General features: G+C 48.1%; 1 protein-coding gene across 1 annotated transcript in view; it reads left to right on the forward strand.

Moving 5' to 3' along the window:
* ALKBH3 (alkB homolog 3, alpha-ketoglutaratedependent dioxygenase) overlaps positions 1–16803 on the forward strand; it is a 147167-nt gene extending 130364 nt beyond the window's left edge. The window contains exon 9 of the mRNA XM_029207891.1: positions 16641–16803. Within this exon, the coding sequence (XP_029063724.1) occupies positions 16641–16739 (99 nt within the window). The 3' untranslated portion in view covers positions 16740–16803. The remainder of the gene's footprint in view (positions 1–16640) is intronic.
* The last annotated feature ends 379 nt before the right edge of the window (positions 16804–17182 follow it).

A 17182-nucleotide genomic window follows, 5' to 3' on the forward strand; every position in this document is an offset into this window, starting at 1 on the left:
AATAATGCCTGCTCCACATATCTTGTAGGCTTGCGATGAGGGTCATGTGGAATAATACAGGGAAGAATGTTTCATACTCTGTAAAGTAGTAGAGAAATGAAAGAATTTGTTTAAAGAATACTTTCAGAACGAATGAGTCCATTGGGACAAGTGTGTTCAGGCTGGGCCAGGGTGTGGACATGTGGTATGAGAGAATTTGAGGTAGTGGAATGTAACATAGCCTTGACTTAGGCTGTTCCTGCCTGCCACACAGCCTGGGGCTGAACTTGGATGTGGGCTGTTCCAGACTAAATGCACCAGATGATCAGTGAAGGCCTCAGGGAACCGATTCTGATCTGAGGCTGGATCCACACACACAGTCCTGATCTTCCCCTCAGATTTACTCCTTCCATGGTTTCCTGGCTTCAGTAAATGGCAAGTCTGTCTTTCCAGTTGCTCAGGCCAAGGCCCTGCGTCATCCTTGATGCCTCTTCCCCTCCCGCCCCATGTCTGATCAAGCAGCAAATCCCGTGACCTTGACTTCTACCCAGCATCCAACCACTTCTCACCATCCTCACACCCTTAGCCATGTATGACCACCTCACCTTAGGGTTACCGCAGTGTCCTCCTATCTGGTCCCACCCTTGACCCTCTACAGCAGCATTTTCCCCACATGATAGAGGGATCCTTTCATATGCTAAATCAGATCAAGTCTTGCTTAAAACCCTGCAAAGGCTTCCTGCCACACTGCGGGGAAGTCAAGCTTCTTCCAGTGGCCTACAGAGCCCACCTGTTCCATCTCTGACCTCATCCCCCAATACTCCACTCCAGCCATCCAGCCTCTTGCTGGTCCTTGGACACTCTAAGCCCCAGGGCCTTTGCACTCACTGTTCCCTCTGCCTGGAATGCTCTACTGGATATCCTCACGGCTCCCCCTTCGCTGCCTCCAAGTCTCTGCTCAAATGTCACATTATCAGAGGGGTTTTCCGTGGTACACCTGGCATAAAGCAGTTGTCTCCCACCTTGCGCACCCACCTGCCCGTGACAGTGCTTGGTGAATAACTGGTGCTCAGTCATACTTGTTGGACGAGCGACATTCCGGGCAGAAGGGGTCACTGGCAGCTCTGCAGCACAGCAGCGTCAGGAGACTTGCTGTGTGACTTGGACAAGCTGCTTGTCTTCTTTGGGCTTCAGATGCCTCAACTGCACAATGAGGCCTAAGTAAGGGACTCGACAATCTTGAAGATTCTTCTTACGTTCAAAGAGCCCATGATCCTAAGCTCCTTAGGCTCCCCCAATTCTACCTGCAAGCTTGTCCTATGGCTTGGCGAGCTGGCCCTCCAGAGGAGCGTTAGATCTTGGGCTCACCAAGGGACCACTTAGGAAGGAGGATGGAGTCTAAGCTGGGGCCACTGGGGCAGGGACGGAAAGGGCAAGGGGACAACTTTTGCGGAACGCAGGCCTCTTGGAAGTGATTCCATTGGCTTGGATTCATTTCAGACACTCAAACCAGGGTCCCCTGGGCCTTGTTTCTGTTTCTGTTCTTTCTATGTACTAAGGGGCTCCTCCCGGTCTTTCTTGCTTGGTGGCGGGCGCGGTGGCCTCTCTCCTCCTGGGCTAGCAAAGTCTAGCCCCGCCACTTCGTTTTCTTGCTCCCCAAGCAGTATTTCCTTAGGATTCTTGGGCTCCATGAATCTGGGGAGGCCTGACCCGACCATTTCTTCCTCCCCTTCACCAGGAAGCTCTTCTCCCCACCTCCCCTCGGACCCCAAATTGCACAGCCCCCCTCCTCCTCCTGTTTCTCAAGGACACAGGCGTTGGGGAGCCAAGGCCCCCTCCTTCCATCCCTTCCCTCCTCGTCTCCAAGCCCCAGAAGGGGCTGCCTGATGCTTAGCTATTTTTATCCCAGGAGCTTTCTCAAGGAGAAAGCAGCGTGGTCCCCGAGCCAAAGCACGCGGCTGTGTCCCTATGGAAAACCTCCCCTCATGGGGAAAGAATCCAGGGGATTTTTTTGGGTCCTGGCTGGAAGCCTCTGATTTTTGTTTGTCCCTTGCTCATTTATCAAGGTTTCAGTTTGTTGGTGTGTTGTTTTCTTATAGGAATAAAGGCAACACCACATCGTGAATCAGGTCTGGATATCGACCCTTGTGCAACTGTGATCAGCCTGGGGTTTGGGGTTTTCAAAAAAGTGCTTATCTCATTTGTGTCAATAGCAGAATGGAAATAGTGTGGTGTAATGGAAAACTGGCTGGCCTAGAGGCGGGGGTGTGGGTGTAGGGGCAGAACTAATATGTATTGAACACCCACTAGCTCCAGACTCCATTCGTTATACTCACAGGGTCTCTAGGAAAAAGGGATAATTAGTGTCCAAGTTTGGGGAAACTGTGACTCAGAGAGGTTAGGTAACTTGCTCAAGGTCTTCCTGGAACACATGAAAGAGCAGGGATTCACACCCAGGATTTGGGAAGCACCTGACCATTCAGCTTCCCTCCACCTGGATTTAAGTCTCAGCCCTGCCACGTGGTAGCTGTGTGACTCGAGGCAAGTGGCTTCACCTCTCTGGGCCTCATGTCTTCACTTGTAAAGTTAGGGTTGTAATACTGGCTTTATGGGCATTGGAGAGGGTGCAGTGAGATGCTGTGTGTAAAGGGCTTGGGCAGAGACGAGAATAAATGCTACCTTGTCACCCCAGCCCCCCTCCCTGTCGCCATCATTCCTTCTGTGGAGGCTCCCGGGTCACGTCAGTTCCTGAAGAGCCAGGTGTCTGTCTGCCTCCCCCAGGCACGTCTGTGGCGGTTCCTGCACCTTGTTTTCCTTATCCTTGGAGTTTCCCTCTTCTGTGGCCTTAGAGCTTCTGAGGTCTGGAGGGTGGCGATCTTTGAAGATGCCTTTTCTTCCTGAGAGGAAAAGCGTCTGGACAGAAACAAAAGGAGGCATCGGGCCGAGGTCCCATACATTCGAATCTCAACTTTCCAACGTGTTAGTTCATGTCCTCCGAGAAGCAGACGCCAAAATGGGATTCGAAACGCAATGTATTAATTGGAGGAAACACCTGTGAAGGATAAACGGGAGGGAACAGGAGCGGCTGGGAGAGCCTTGAGGCTGTGGTCCTGGTAGAGAAGAAAGAAGGAAGGGGGCCCGAGGCAGGAAGAGTCTTAGATCGCAACACGGTTCCCAAAAAAGCTCAGCCCCGTGATGGGGAGTCCTGGAGCTAAAGTAGGCTGAGGGGGGAAGTCCGCACCTCCTAGGACCAGGCCTGTGCCAGTCCCCCTGCCATGGCCCATCACAGGCTGGGCGCGGCCTGCGGGGAACAGGAAGCCTGCCTCAGTGAGGATGCGATGGTGGGCCCGGCGGGACAGAGCTGGGCTGTGGTCCACTCGGCTCCCTCAGCGGGAGATCCAAGTGGTTCACTTTTACCGCATTTGCTCACGCAGTAGGCAAACTTGGGAAACATACTCACGCTCTCCGAAGCTCAGATTCACCACCTGTAAAATGTGGATGATAATAATAGCTTAAAACAGCACTGATTTATTCTCTCTCACAACTCTGTGGTCAGTGGGGCTCAGTCGGGGGGCTGGAATGTGCAAGATGGCATCTCACCCTCCAGGTGCTCCCTCCACAAGGCTCGTCATCACTCCACAGCCCGGCCTGAACTTCTGTGCAGCATGGCGGCTGGCTTCAAAGGGCAAGCGGTCCAAGAGGACAAGCCCCAGGGGCCAAGCACTTGTCAAGCCTCTGTTTGCATCATGTGGGCTAATGTCCCACTGGCTGACTCGTGACACATGGCCAAGCCCAGAGTCGGCACGGTGGGGGAGGGGGCACTACACAAGGGCATTCATTGTGGTCACCAGTGTTACAGGCTGCCACAGGGCTACGGGGGTGGGGGTGGGGTGTGTGTGACAGGATGATGTTGTTAAGCGCTCAGCACAGTGTCTGGTCCGCCTCTATGTATGCGCCCAGGACACAGTGACTGACGGGATGAAACCTCCCTCTGAAAGGCTCTGGGGTGAAGGTGTCTGCTCTGGCTCTGAGGAGAACTTAGCAGAGTGGGCTAATGGGAGAGGGGACACTTGGGTCTTGTCCCTGCCCAAGGATTCCTAGGAAGAAGGGAAGTGCTCGAGCCCAACTTTGTAGATTCTGGGTTTGGGGGAAGACGCAGGTCAACAGAAGCCCAGTAGGTCAGAGCAGGCCTCCTGGGGGACGAGGAGAAGACTTCCGGCCAAGAAGATTCCCAGTGGGAAGGAACTCACAACTGTGGAGTAACTGGGAGAAAATGTCCTGTGGAAACTCTCAACCCATCATCTCTAGGTCTCCCGGGGGAGAGTGAGAGGAGTCAGCTCCTTCCAGAACATTCCGTATAATGACTTCAGTCTTGGGAGACTGGCGGGCGCACAGTAGGCCTCAATAAACATGGACTGAAAGAATGAAAGTTGAGATGATCGGGGGAGGAATGGTGTGGTGGACGGCTGGGCAGAATTTGGCAGGGAGAGGCTCAAATTTATATTCATTATTTCACAAAATGCTACCCATCCCTCTTCCCTCACCTCTCTTCACAGATGAGGAATTGCTGCCCAGAGATGCTTAATAACTTACTTACAGCCACACAGTTTCTAAGTGGCTGAGCTGGGATTCGAACTTGTGACTTGACACCCAGACTCTTGACAACCACTCCATATAGGTCACACCACACCGCACCATACCTCACTCAGAGAAAGGGACATTTCAGGGGATCAGAGCAAACAACAAGGTCCAGACAACAAGCGGATGAGTTCAGAGCCTGCCAAGGCCAGACAGCACCTTCCCCCCGGGGAGCAAGGCCACCCAGTCACCCCATGGTTGCCATTTCCTGCCTGCTCTCCCCCAGCACCCCCAGGGCCGAGGACACTCAGTCTCCCTCCCAGGACCAGGGCTCCTGAAGGGGGCCCCTTGGCTTTGAAGTGTGGGTGACAGGAGTAGATAGTGTCCATGGATAATGTAACAAAACCCCTTTCTTTGTGCCCTGAGCGGTATCCTGGGTCTTGGGCAGAGGGAGAGGGGGGTGGCTGGAACAAACTCCTCTTTGACAGCTGAAGCAGAAAGACGCTGGGGAAAAGCAAACAGAAAGAGCCCAGAAAAGACTGACTTAACTGAGCCAGAGCTCTGGTAAGGAGAATAGCTTATTCATATTTGAAGAGGTATTGAATGCTGGCAGCATACTAAGTACTGGAAGGAAGGGAGATGCTGCCATCGAAATAGATCAAGGCAAAGTAATGAGATGGAGAAGCCAGAGGAAAAGGCATTGGCAGGAGGGGTAGCGGGGGCAGGAGGCTGGGGAGGGAACGAATGGGGGGGTGAAGGGGGCAGTGGGCCGTAATCGTGCTTTCCCTCACAGACCTACTTTGTTTGCCTTAGAATATGATTCTTCATCTTTGGGGGATTCTGATGAAAGCCTGGTCCTTATCATTCCTATGACACCAAATGTACTTGCAGAGAAAATTCGGAGTGGGATTAGAGGTCCCCTGGGGCCCATCCACAGCCCCTCTAAGACAGTGTTGTTGTTTTTCTCGGCCACGGCACACCTGCGGGGTCTTAGTTCCCAGACCAGGGATCGAACCCGCGCCCTCTTCAGTGGAAGCATGGAGTCTTAACCACTGGACCGCCAGGGAAGTCCCAGACAGTGGGTTCTTTTTCTTTTTTTTTCAATATACCAAAATCGATTGTATTTCTATACATTTGCAATGAACAATCTGAAAATGAAATTAAGAAAACAATTCCACTCACAATAGCATCCAAAAGAATAAAATACATAAGAACAAAGTCAACAAAAGAAATGCAAAATGTATCTCTGAAAGCTATAAAACATTGCTGAAGTAAACTAAAGATCTCAATAAGTGGAAAAACATCATGTATTCATGGGTAGATAACGGGCTCTTAACGAGTGGCATTCATCCCCATGGTCCACCCCAGAGTCTCTGGGTCAGCGAGGCAGAGGTGGAACTTGGCACTGGTTTGGGGAAAAGCTTCCCAGGGGACTCCGACGTGGACCCTGGTTGAGAATATTGTCCTGAGGCTCCATGAATCCCAGATGAAGACCTCAGGCTTTCAGGGAGCAAAAGTGTTCTACTCTAGCATTGAGAACAAGTGAATCCAAGCCAGGAGTGGACCTCACACAGCCCCAGGTGTCCTGACTGGTTTGGGAACCTCCAGTCAGCCCCACAAGGCAGTTAGTCACTCAGATACGAGCTCAAGAAGATCTGTACTGTCTTCCCATGTGCTCAGAATAAAAGCCTAAATCCTCATCAAGGTTCACAAAACCTTGTGAGATCCTTTCCTCAAAGTCAGCAAATACAAGTTCTCACCTCAGGGCCTCTGCACTTGCTGTTCCCTTTGCCTGGAGCTATTCCCCCAGAGATCCATGTGGACTCTCTTTCAGTTCCTGAGGGTCTTTGCCTAACTACCCTGTCCAAATAGCATTCCTTCTTGCTCTTAATCCCCTGCCCAACTTGCATTTTCTTTATAGCACTTATCCAACTCTGTTGGTTTATATACGTTGTTCATTTCCTGTCATCTGTTTTAGAAGGTAAATTACAAGAGGTCTGCCCCTTTTTGTTGCCTTCTGTGACACCAGTGCCTAGAACAGTGTCTAGCACATGGCAGTGGCTCATTAAGTGTTTGTTGAATGAATGAATAGTGATAATTCTTTCCTCTCTGTTATTCCACAGGACACAGATGTCATTTTCGAATTCGGTTAAAAACTCCCTGGAAACATAGAGCTGCTTTTTAGGGCCGTTCTCCCATGTAATCAGCAAATAAGTAAACAAAAAGCAGCTCCTTGACGCCTACTGTATGCTCAGCCCCCATAGGCTAAAGGGAGGTACAAGCAGAGTTAGTCTCTCTTCACGGTCTTTACAATCCAGTTGCGGATGAGGGCTCGGGTCATAGAATGCCTAAGCAGACAACTGCTCAGAATCTTGAAGGATAGTCGTTGGAGCTCTGAGGGGCTGGAGTGGTCAGAGAGGCTTTCTGGAGGAGGGAACACCTGCAGTGCCCTTTGAAGAATAGCGCCTGCTGGGTAACTGGTTGGAAGAAGAATGTTCCCCAGAGGGCAACCAAGTGGCAACCTTCTTCAGGTCCTGATGGAGGAAGATGGGCTGAACGGGTCACAGCCACCATATCCTGACATTATGGCATTCCTGCTCCTCAGGCTGTCCACTCCAGGTCACATACAACCTGGAGACCAGGCCAGACCTAATGGAATCGTTAGGGTACTATTGCTGTGGCCCAGGAATCCAGGAAGAGAACACATGAGATTCAGACACACCTGGAGTCAGGCCAATGCAAGCAGCGTGAACTTGCACAAGGCTGAGGAAAACTTGCTGGGCCTCAGTTTCCCCATCTATAAAATGGAACCAAGGACACTTTCCTCATTGGATTGTTGGGAGGCCCAGTATGTGAAACTCTGGATCCATGTCCTCAAAGAGAGCCCATCACTATGGACTCTCAGGTTCTGGCCACAAGTGTGCATGGGCCAGGGTTTTCTCAGGTCACCTCCTCTCTGGGCCTCAGTTTCACTGCTGTCTATCTCTGAGATGGGTCAGGGAACCCTTTGCAGTTTCCTCCCCTCTTGTCTCCACCTCTGTGCTTGCCAGGCTCCTCTTTCCCAAGTGAATTTGCATGTGGCCGGGTGGCTATTTAAAAGTCCAGGGAACTGAAATCAAGGGAGCAAGGGTGATACAAACCAGGGTGGGAGTGAGGGAGGGCAGCTGGGTCCGTGTCCTTGGGGGAGGAACTAGGTCTTTTCCCCACCTCCCACTGCCTACCTCCATGCTTTCCCCACCAGGAAAGAGGACTCAAGGGCCTTCTAAATGAGGCCAAGCCAGACACTGGACTTGGAATCTTGCTCTGCTTTAGCCCGAAAGAGCTGGGGAGGAGTGGGGAGTGGAGCGAGGGAACAACAGCGTTCAGCACATCTGGATTCTAATCCTACCCCTGAGGTTTTCTAGTTGTGCGACATTGGCGAAGGCACCCAGCCTCTTTGAGCCTGGGGTCCTATCTGAAAAACAGATCCTAGGAGACCCTAAGAGCGTAGGGGTCGTGCTGAGTTAGGTTGAGATTGTATTGCCGGGCTCGTCCGGGCCCCGCAGTCGGCGCGAGCTCGGTCCCAGCCTTCCGTGCGCGCGCGCCACGCGGCCGGGGCGCTGGCTGCTCTCGGAGGGGGTCGGGGCCTTCGCCCACCTTTCCTCCTGTCCGCGCTTTCTCTGCGTCTGCAGAGGCCCCTGCCCTGAGTTTTCCGCGCCAGGAAGGAAAATAAGGGTTTAGCGACCCCTCTTGGCGAATGCATGTTACAGCTGTTGTGGTCGCAGGCGTCCCACAGGCAGGTGGTGGGAAACGCGGGAGGCTGGGGGAAATGAGGGTTTTCCCTCTGGGCACGTCTTCATTCCACCGTCAGCAGTCACCTGGTGACTGCAGTGACTGGTTCCTTCATTCCCGTCCTCAGTCACTCATCAAATAGCTACTAATAGTCGTCAACACTAACTGAGAACCACCTCTGTTCCTTGGAACCTAAGAAGCTACTGCCCAGAATGGACTCAGACCTTAGATAATTGCATTATGGTATCCATTCGTTCGTTCCTTCCTTCATTAATTCACCCACTCGCTCATTCATTCATAAATGTGGTTGAACTCCCCTATGGGCCAAGCACCGTTCTTTACATTTGAGAAACAGTAAACAAACAAGCAAAGACCCTTGCTCTCATGAGCTTTATGTTTTAGAAGGGGGCACTGAAAATAGGGCACATAATAAACAAGTATCGAGTACATACATTTGAAGGAGAAAAGTGCTATAAAACATGAAAAGTGGAATGGGGGGCACTGCAGTGTGGCAGGGGTGGAAGCAGGTTGCAGAATGAGGTAGGTGGTCATAATAGGCCTCCGAGAGAAGGTGCTATTTATGCAAAGAGTCGTAGGAGATGAGGAAGTGAGCCGAGCAGGTATCTGGGGGCAGAGCAGTCCAGGCATTGGAACCCAGCTAGAGCAAAGGCTTTGAGGCACTGCTGTGCTTTATACTGTAGGCATGAGCAAAGAGCCTGGGGATATAGGTTGGGGCCCCTAAACCTGCCTAAGGAGTCAGGGAGGAAGTTTCCTTGGAGGAGGTGACATGCAGGCATAGACCTGAAGGAGAAGCAGGAGTCTGCCAAGTGGGTAGGTTTGTGAAAGTGCTCTCTGAGTGGAGGCAACGGCACATGCAAAGCCCTGGAGGAATGAGAGATGATGGTGTGCTGGGAGCGATACAGGAGGTTCAGTGTTTTGGGGGTGTTGGTGGTGGGGGAAGAGATGTGCAAAGAATGAGACTAGGCAGAAACTTGTGATTGATTATTCTAGAGGTCTGGTATGCCACATGAAAGAATTTGGATTCAGAGGTTGCAAATTGATGGCTGAGGGCTGAAATCAACTGGTAAAACCATTTTGCTTGGCAGTGCTTGCCTTTTTTTTTTTTTTTTTTTTTTTAACTTGAAGGCATAGAGGAGGGATATGCAGGCTTCTGTTAGCCAACAGTCTCCCCAGTCCTCCCCTTTGCCTTAAGCCAGCTTTGCATATTTGTTACCATTGTGTCCTTGAAGGTATTTGGGTTTATAACCCCTGTAAGGTGAAGGGGAGCCACTGAAGGATCTTGAGCAAAGATCAGACTTTTCCATTGGAAAATGTATTCTGGGACTCCTTGAAATCGGGGAATTTTTCCTTCATTTTGATAGTCTCACGGTCTAACACAGTACTTGGTACATGATAGGTGCCCAGTGAATTGTTTTTTTGAGTGGGGAATGAACAAGTAAATGACAGAAGAGATGGGTCGTCAGTGCAGGCCAGGCTGTGGAATATGTGAGGTCCCAACGCTCTCGGTAAAGTGCCTGCCCACTGCTCATGCGTCCTCTCAGTGTGGAGTCCACGAGGACAGCGTCTCTCCAAGAGGAATCCAGAATCACCTGCCATGTTTGTTTTAAAATGCAGACTCCTGAGCCCAATTATAGACCTACTGGATCGAAATCCCTTAGTGGAGCCCAGGCACCTGCATTTTAAACAAGCACCCACTGAAGTTGGAGGACAGTCACAAGACAGGGTATTCTTGAACCACAAGCTGCTTTTGGCCTTGCTTCTGTTTGTCGACCCTCAGGGAAGGCACACCAGGAAGCTCATTCACCTAAGCCATTCCCATCACCCTTTGTGAGGTAGTTTTCATGACCTCCCCCTTTAACAAAGAGAAACTGAAGACCCCGAAAGGCTGAGTGGGTTTGCCAAGGACACACAGTCAGGTAGGGCTAGGGGGATTGGGATCAGCCCTCCTGGCAATCACGCCAGTGCTTTCTCACCAAGCTGCCCTTCCTGCCTGAGGTTAACCCACTGCAGCCTGCTCTCAACTGTGACCTCCCCAGAAACGGGAAAGGTTAGTAGCTCATTTGTGCTTTAATTGAGGTTCCCTTGCTCCAGTGGTTCTCAGACATTGCTAAGTATCCGAATCACCTGGTGGTCTCAAGATACTACTCAGGCCCAGGCCCTCGCCCACTTCCAAGAGCCTCCTGCTCTTTATGAGCCCTCCAGGTGATGCCAAGACCTTCAAAGTTTGAGAACCACGGCTCCAAACTGTGGTTCTCCCAGGTGTGGGCATTGCTGAGCCTCTCTCTGTAATGGTGCAAAGAAGAGTCCATTTTATTCTGAATTTTTAAATCTCCATACTGTTTTCCATAATGGCTGCACTAATTTACATTCCACTTCTGGGTATTTATCTAAAGAATACCAAGACACTAATTTGAAAAGATACATGCACCCTTATGTTCATCACAGGATTATTTACAATAGTCAAGATATGGAAACAACCTAAGTCCCATCAGTGGATGAATGGATAAAGAAGATCTGGTATATGTATACTATGGAATACTACTCGGCCATAAAAAAATGAAATCTTGCCATTTGTGATAACATGGATGGACCATGAGGGTATTATGCAAAGTGAGATAAGTCAGATGGAGAAAGACAAATACCGTATGATTTCACTCATAGGTGGAATATAAAAAAAAAACGAAAATAAATGAACAAACCAAACTAAACAAACACAGAGAACAGAGTAATGGTTATTAGAGGGGAAGGGTGGAGGTGGGGTATGAGTAAAGGGGATCAACGGTGTGATGACAGATGGAAACTAAACTTTTGGTGGTGAGCACGCTGTAGTGTGTGCAGACGTTGAAATATAATATTGTACCCATGAAACATATAATGTTATAAACCAATGTTACCTCAGTTAAAAGTAAAGCAATAAATTAAAGAAAATTTTTTTAAAAAGAAAGGCCATTTTAGGTAATTGAGAACAGCTGGGGGAGATCCCCTTGGAAAGGGCAAGGTGGATCTTGTTGCCCTTGAAATCATCTGTGCTTAAAAGCAGAGCATACAGGCCCAAAGCAGTAAGCAAGCCTAGTGAGAGGAGGAGGTGGTGGAGAGGTCTCTGGGCCCCAAAGATTAAGAACAATTTCATCAGACATAAGGATTTTATTTGTTTTTGTTTTTGTTTTTTGCAGTACGCGGGCCTCTCACTGCTGTGGCCTCTCCCGCTGCGGAGCACAGGCTCCGGACGCGCAGGCTCAGCGGCCATGGCTCACGGGCCCAGCCGCTCCGCGGCATGTAGGGATCTTCCCGGACCGGGGCACGAACCCGTGTCCCCTGCATCGGCAGGCGGACTCTCAACCACTGCACCACCAGGGAAGCCCAGACATAAGGATTTTAGACCAGAGAAGAAATGAGTAAAAACAGGGACAGAGGTAAATGCAGGGTGGCTCGGTCAAGAGCCGCGGCTGTGGAGTGAGAGGGGGCTTTAGGCCAAACATTGCCGGGCTTTACCTGGGCCCCCGGACCGCCAGTGGGGTGGGGCAACGATGGACTTAGGGGGCCTCTGGATCCCTGAAAGTGAAAGCCAAGCTTTGAGGGGATATGCACCCTTCCAGCAAAAGCCTCAGGGAGGGATAGTTAAGAGGGCAGTGGGGCCTGCGGTTCAAGCCTCCCTTTCCCATCCTATTTGTGCGAGCTTGTGTGATTCACCTCCTGCTTTTGAGCCTCTGTTTTCTCATCTGTAAAGTAAGGCTAATGGTGGTACCCTCCTAAGAGAGTCACTCTGAGGATTAAATCACGTGGTGCATACAAAGAATCCAGACCAGAGCCCGGCTCAAGGCAGTACCCAATCAGTGTAAGTTGTTGTTGATAATGTTGCGGTTTCAGAGGGTCTGTGCCCCCCAAAATAGCTTACACTGTTCATACTCATTCTGGGTATGTAGGCGGGCTGCATTAAATTCAACAGACTATTATTAATTATGTCCTTCTTCACCCCATCTGAAAGTTGGGGATAACACCTCTAGGATTAAAGGAAAATGAAGCTGCATGTGGTTGGGGGTTCCAGGCAGTGCTAGGCTCACTCATTAGGTGAGTGCCCCCGGTTGAAAGTGCTGGTCTAGTGTTCACTACCAAAGTCTGGTCAGCATATATATGCAACATGGGTGTAGCTGCATCAAAAGATCTTCATCAAAAGATGAATTGGGGCCCTAGCCTATAACTATACTCAGTTCTCTGGTAGAACGTCTGTTAATTCTTTTGCGTCTTCCAGATAGACAGTAGGAATCTGTAGATAGCAATAATCCAAATTCCCTATTTTTAACTCTAATTTCTTTCCTTGCCTAATACTTTTGGCTGAGACCTCTGGTACAATGTTAGATATTTCACAGTGATCATGGGCAGCCTTATCTCTTGTTCATGAATTCAAACCCTTCAGTTTCTAGATTGAGTAGGAGGCTGGCTTTGTGGCTGAGAGGTGTCTTAGTTAAAGAGGTAGCCATTCATGGCATCAAGTTGTCTAACTCAAGGATGGGTATCTAATTCTGTCAGATGTCTCCATAGCATCTATAGACCAAGTGACTTTTATCCCCTTAGGATCTATTAATGAAAAGTTACTATAAATCATAGAATTGAACTGTCCTTCCATTCTTAGTATGACCCCACGTGGTGGTAAGGTTATTTTGTTATGCTGATGGATTCTGCTTGTTAGGTGCTATTTGTCCTTTAAGTATTAATAACCTAATCATAGGTGAGATTTGTCCATGGTTCTTCATATAAACATCATCAAATCTACATATCACTGTTTATTTGATTATGAAATGTGGATGCTTTTCCTTTTTTCTAGAACAGTTTAATAGCACTGGAATAATATTCTCCTTTAAGTACATGGTAGAATTTCCTTATGAGACCCTCTGGGCCAGATACTTTTTTTTTTTTTTTTTGCGATACGCGGGCCTCTCACTGTTGCGGCCTCTCCCGCTGAGGAGCACAGACTCCGGACGCGCAGGCTCAGGGGCCATGACTCACGGGCCCAGCCGCTCCGTGGCATGTGGGATCTTCCCGGACCGGGGCACGAACCCGCGTCCCCTGCATCGCCAGGCGGACTCTCAACCACTGCGCCACCAGGGAAGCCCTGGGCCAGATACTTTTGAAGGGAGCTAGCTCTTTGATAACTTCTATGGAAACTGATTTGTTTAAATTTTATTTCTTATCTGGAATTAGGAATAATAAGCTATAATACATTTTAAACTGAATTATCCATTTCTTCCGGACTTAGGCATATCCATTAGAATAGTTCAAAATACTCTTTAGTTCATCTTATTTCCATGCATGTGCTTTCTCCTATTTTTCTTGACTAAGTTAGCTTCTGCTTGCATTCTCTCTCTCTCTCTCAAGAACTGTCTTTTCATTTTTTTCTACTGTAAATTAATTATGCAAATATCCCTCTATACTTGGGGCCTGTTCCCATACTGGTCTTTACACTTGAAGGGCTAGCATTGGAAATAAACTCATTTAGCTATTTATAGTCTAAGAGAGCCTTAAATTAGCTACAGCTGCATTTTAAAAACCTACTTAAATATAGTAAAATTCATAAGTGTACACTTTGAGCTTTGACAGATGGCTATAGCCGTGTAACCATCACCCTATCAAGATATAGGTCATGTCATCTCCCCAGAAAGTTCCCTGCACCCCATTACAGTCAGTTTCCCAACCTCCTGTCCAGGGAGCCACTGTTCTGATTTCTATCACTACCGATTACTTTTGCCTGTTCTATGAGTAGAACTGTACCGTATGTACCTTGTCTGCTCTCTATCACTCAGTTGGTTTTCGCTTTTAAAGGCAAACCTACTTGCTGTGATTAGTAGTGCCCTCTGCAGTGAACCCAGCCCCTCTAGGGGCAGAAATTGGTACCGCCTATTGAAATGTTGATCTTGTGATGGCTACAAGATTCTAGGTTGGGAGTTATTACCTTTCAGTATATTGAAAATAGCATTTCACTATCTTCAGGTGTCTGCTGTTGCTAACGTCAGCTTTTGATCTATTATTCCTTTTAAGATAACTTTTTCTTTTTTTTGCTTGGCTGCTTTCGAAGCGTTTGTCTTGTTTTTTTGTAGCTTCACCATGATGTCTTTTTTTTTTGGTAGCTTCACCGTGATATATATATATATAGGTATAGATTTATTTATCCTAATTTGCACTTGTTGGGCTTCTTGAAGCCATGCTTTGGTGTCTGGTTATTTGGCACTGATAAAACATCTTATTCAAATTGCTTCTCTTCTGCCCCATTTTCTCTTCCTTTGGGACTCCAAGCGAATGTGTATATGTGTATGTATATTTTAGATTTTAGATCTTTTGTCTTTCTTTTGTGTCTTCATGCCACACTCTAGAAAGTTTCTTCAGCCTCTTTTTCCAGGTCACTAATTTTCTCTTTAGTTGTATCTAATATGCCATTAAACCCTTCCACTGAGGTTTAAAATTTTTGATCATTGTATTTTAACAACAGGAGATCTAGAATCTCCTGTTTTCTTTAAATCTGTCATTTAAGTAACTTCTAATTTTTGTCAACTTTAAGGCTTGGGTTTTATCTCCTTGAACAGAAAAGCAATTATTTTACAATCTACTCCTAGTACCTCAAGTCCAGTTGGTCTTTGTTGTCTGTGCTGGTTTTAGCTCATGCTGTTTATTCATGTGCCTGGATTTTCTGTGTGCTCGACGCTGTATTTGAAGAATTATCCTTTTTGAGAAATCTAAAATCTAAGGTATACTGCTTCCAGAGTATTTGTTTGCTTCTGCCCAGGGACTTTGAGTCACCAACAGTACAGGATGACAATATTGTTGGATGAAGTTAATCCAACGTCAAAACTCGAGACTTCTGGGGCATCGTGTGATGTGAAGTCAGGCTGTAGTCTGTGTAGGTGCTGGTTTTCTGCCAGTTCACTCTTTTTCTAGGAGTTCTGGGCTAAAGTCAGAGGGCTTAGGTTTAAATCCTGGTTCTACTATGGGACACTAGAAGTTCCTTGTCTTCACTGAGCTCCAATTTTACCTCCAACTGAGGTAAGTACCTTCTCATCTTACATGAGTAACTGATGCCCAGGGGAGATAATTCTTCCAACATCCTACAGTTGTTGAGTTGCAACTACAGAATGGAATCTGGGCTTCTCCAGGCTGCTTTTACCTGAGTTTTCAGTTTTGCAACTTGTATTTAGGCATCTGTATCCCCAAACACCTTGCTTCCCATGCACATAAAGAAGACTCGACAATCTTTATCATAATTACTACATTGAAAAGGAAGAATCTTAATTAGGTTAGAGTACTGAGACTCCAGGGGAGGCTGGTGCATGGCAAGGGGAAGGAAGGCCAAAGGGCAAGATAGAGCTAGAAGGGCTTGTAGGGCACTAAAAAAAGAGACAGAAGTATCCTGGTATAAATGGTATACCCAGGTACTGGCATCCCAAATGAACAGGAGACAAGCTTGTTCCTAGTTCACTTCCCATGTTCTTTCCCCATTCCCAGTTTCTACTGTTTAAGATCTTTCAGCTCTTATCAGAGGGCACCAGCTGGGCTGGTTCTGAGATGCTGCTTCTATAGAAGGGCCCTGAGTGTGGTTTGGGAGGCAGATGGTTTAAGGATGAGAAATACTGAAACCAAGGATGTAGCCAAAAAGACTTAGCCAGACAACTTAGGGCTGAGATTTAAGGACATTATGGCCTTTGTGGAACAACATCATTACAATAGATTTTTCCTGTGGAAAAGACAAGTTTTGGCAGAGGTCCATCTTCTAGGTTTTCCCCCTGGCCTTGCAACATACTCAGCTCCTTATCAGAAAAAACATTTACCAGGAAAATACACTTTTTGTAGTTCCTTGCCTTGGCCCCATTTTCTGCTCCATAAGCCCGCCTGGAGAGGTTCTCATTCCACCTTCTTTAAACAGCCTCCCTCCTCCAATGGCTTGTTGGGCCACCTGGCCTCCAGCTTCCCTGCCCCATCCTGATCCCTGTTTCCTGTGAACCTGGAGTCCCTGGCTGAGGGCTGGGTGGATGGGACAGAGTAGTGGGACCTTGGTAACAGCAAGGACTTCCAGGATAACAAGTCCAAGAGACTCCCTAATCCAGCTTGACCTGGAATAACTTAAATCCTGGGTCCATGTGCTGCTCTATGGAGCTGTCACATCTTTGATTTTATTATTAAGGTAAAACAGAACAAACACACTCCATATGTGACAGCCCAGGCCTGGGAGAAAGCAGAAGTGCCCTGGTGACAGCTTCTTGCCCATAGAAGGGAGGTCATCTCCACCATCTTGGCCCTTCCCACAGGCACTGATCAAGACCAATAAGGATGATGGGTACCACCTTTTGGAAGGCAAAAACAAAGGAACCTACTCACCTCCAGAGTTGAGAGCCCCGTTGAAATGACCCTCTTACTTCTAGGGGATGGAGCTTGGGCCAGAGCAAAGCTTTTGCTTGTGAAACAAAGGGTGAGTCTGGGAATAAGAGCTTATATTTGTTCAATTTCTTTCTAAGTATGTTTCTAAAAGGGGTAAGTAAAGTTCTTTGTATCACTGTTGATGAAATGTTGACATCCTAAGTCAAAACTTGGTACCCTTTTGTCCTATGGCTTCACCTGGCTGTTGCTCTGTCTTCCATAGCTTAAAGTCTTCAGTCGTGGTTCATCTCTTTACTGACTCGGCCACATCCTTGTGGTTGTGCCTCTCCCAATAGTTACCTATGTGCCAGGCACTGTGCTAAGGATATGATGACGAAGTCTGACCTGTGCAGATACTGAACAAGTAACAAAATTAAGTGTCATCACATAGAAGTATAGGTTGTGATGGGAACATCACAGGCAGACCAAGGAT

Source organism: Monodon monoceros, unplaced genomic scaffold, assembly GCF_005190385.1.
Source record: "Monodon monoceros isolate NGI ecotype Baffin Bay Population unplaced genomic scaffold, NGI_Narwhal_1 Super_Scaffold_7, whole genome shotgun sequence".
Taxonomy (NCBI): domain Eukaryota; kingdom Metazoa; phylum Chordata; class Mammalia; order Artiodactyla; family Monodontidae; genus Monodon; species Monodon monoceros.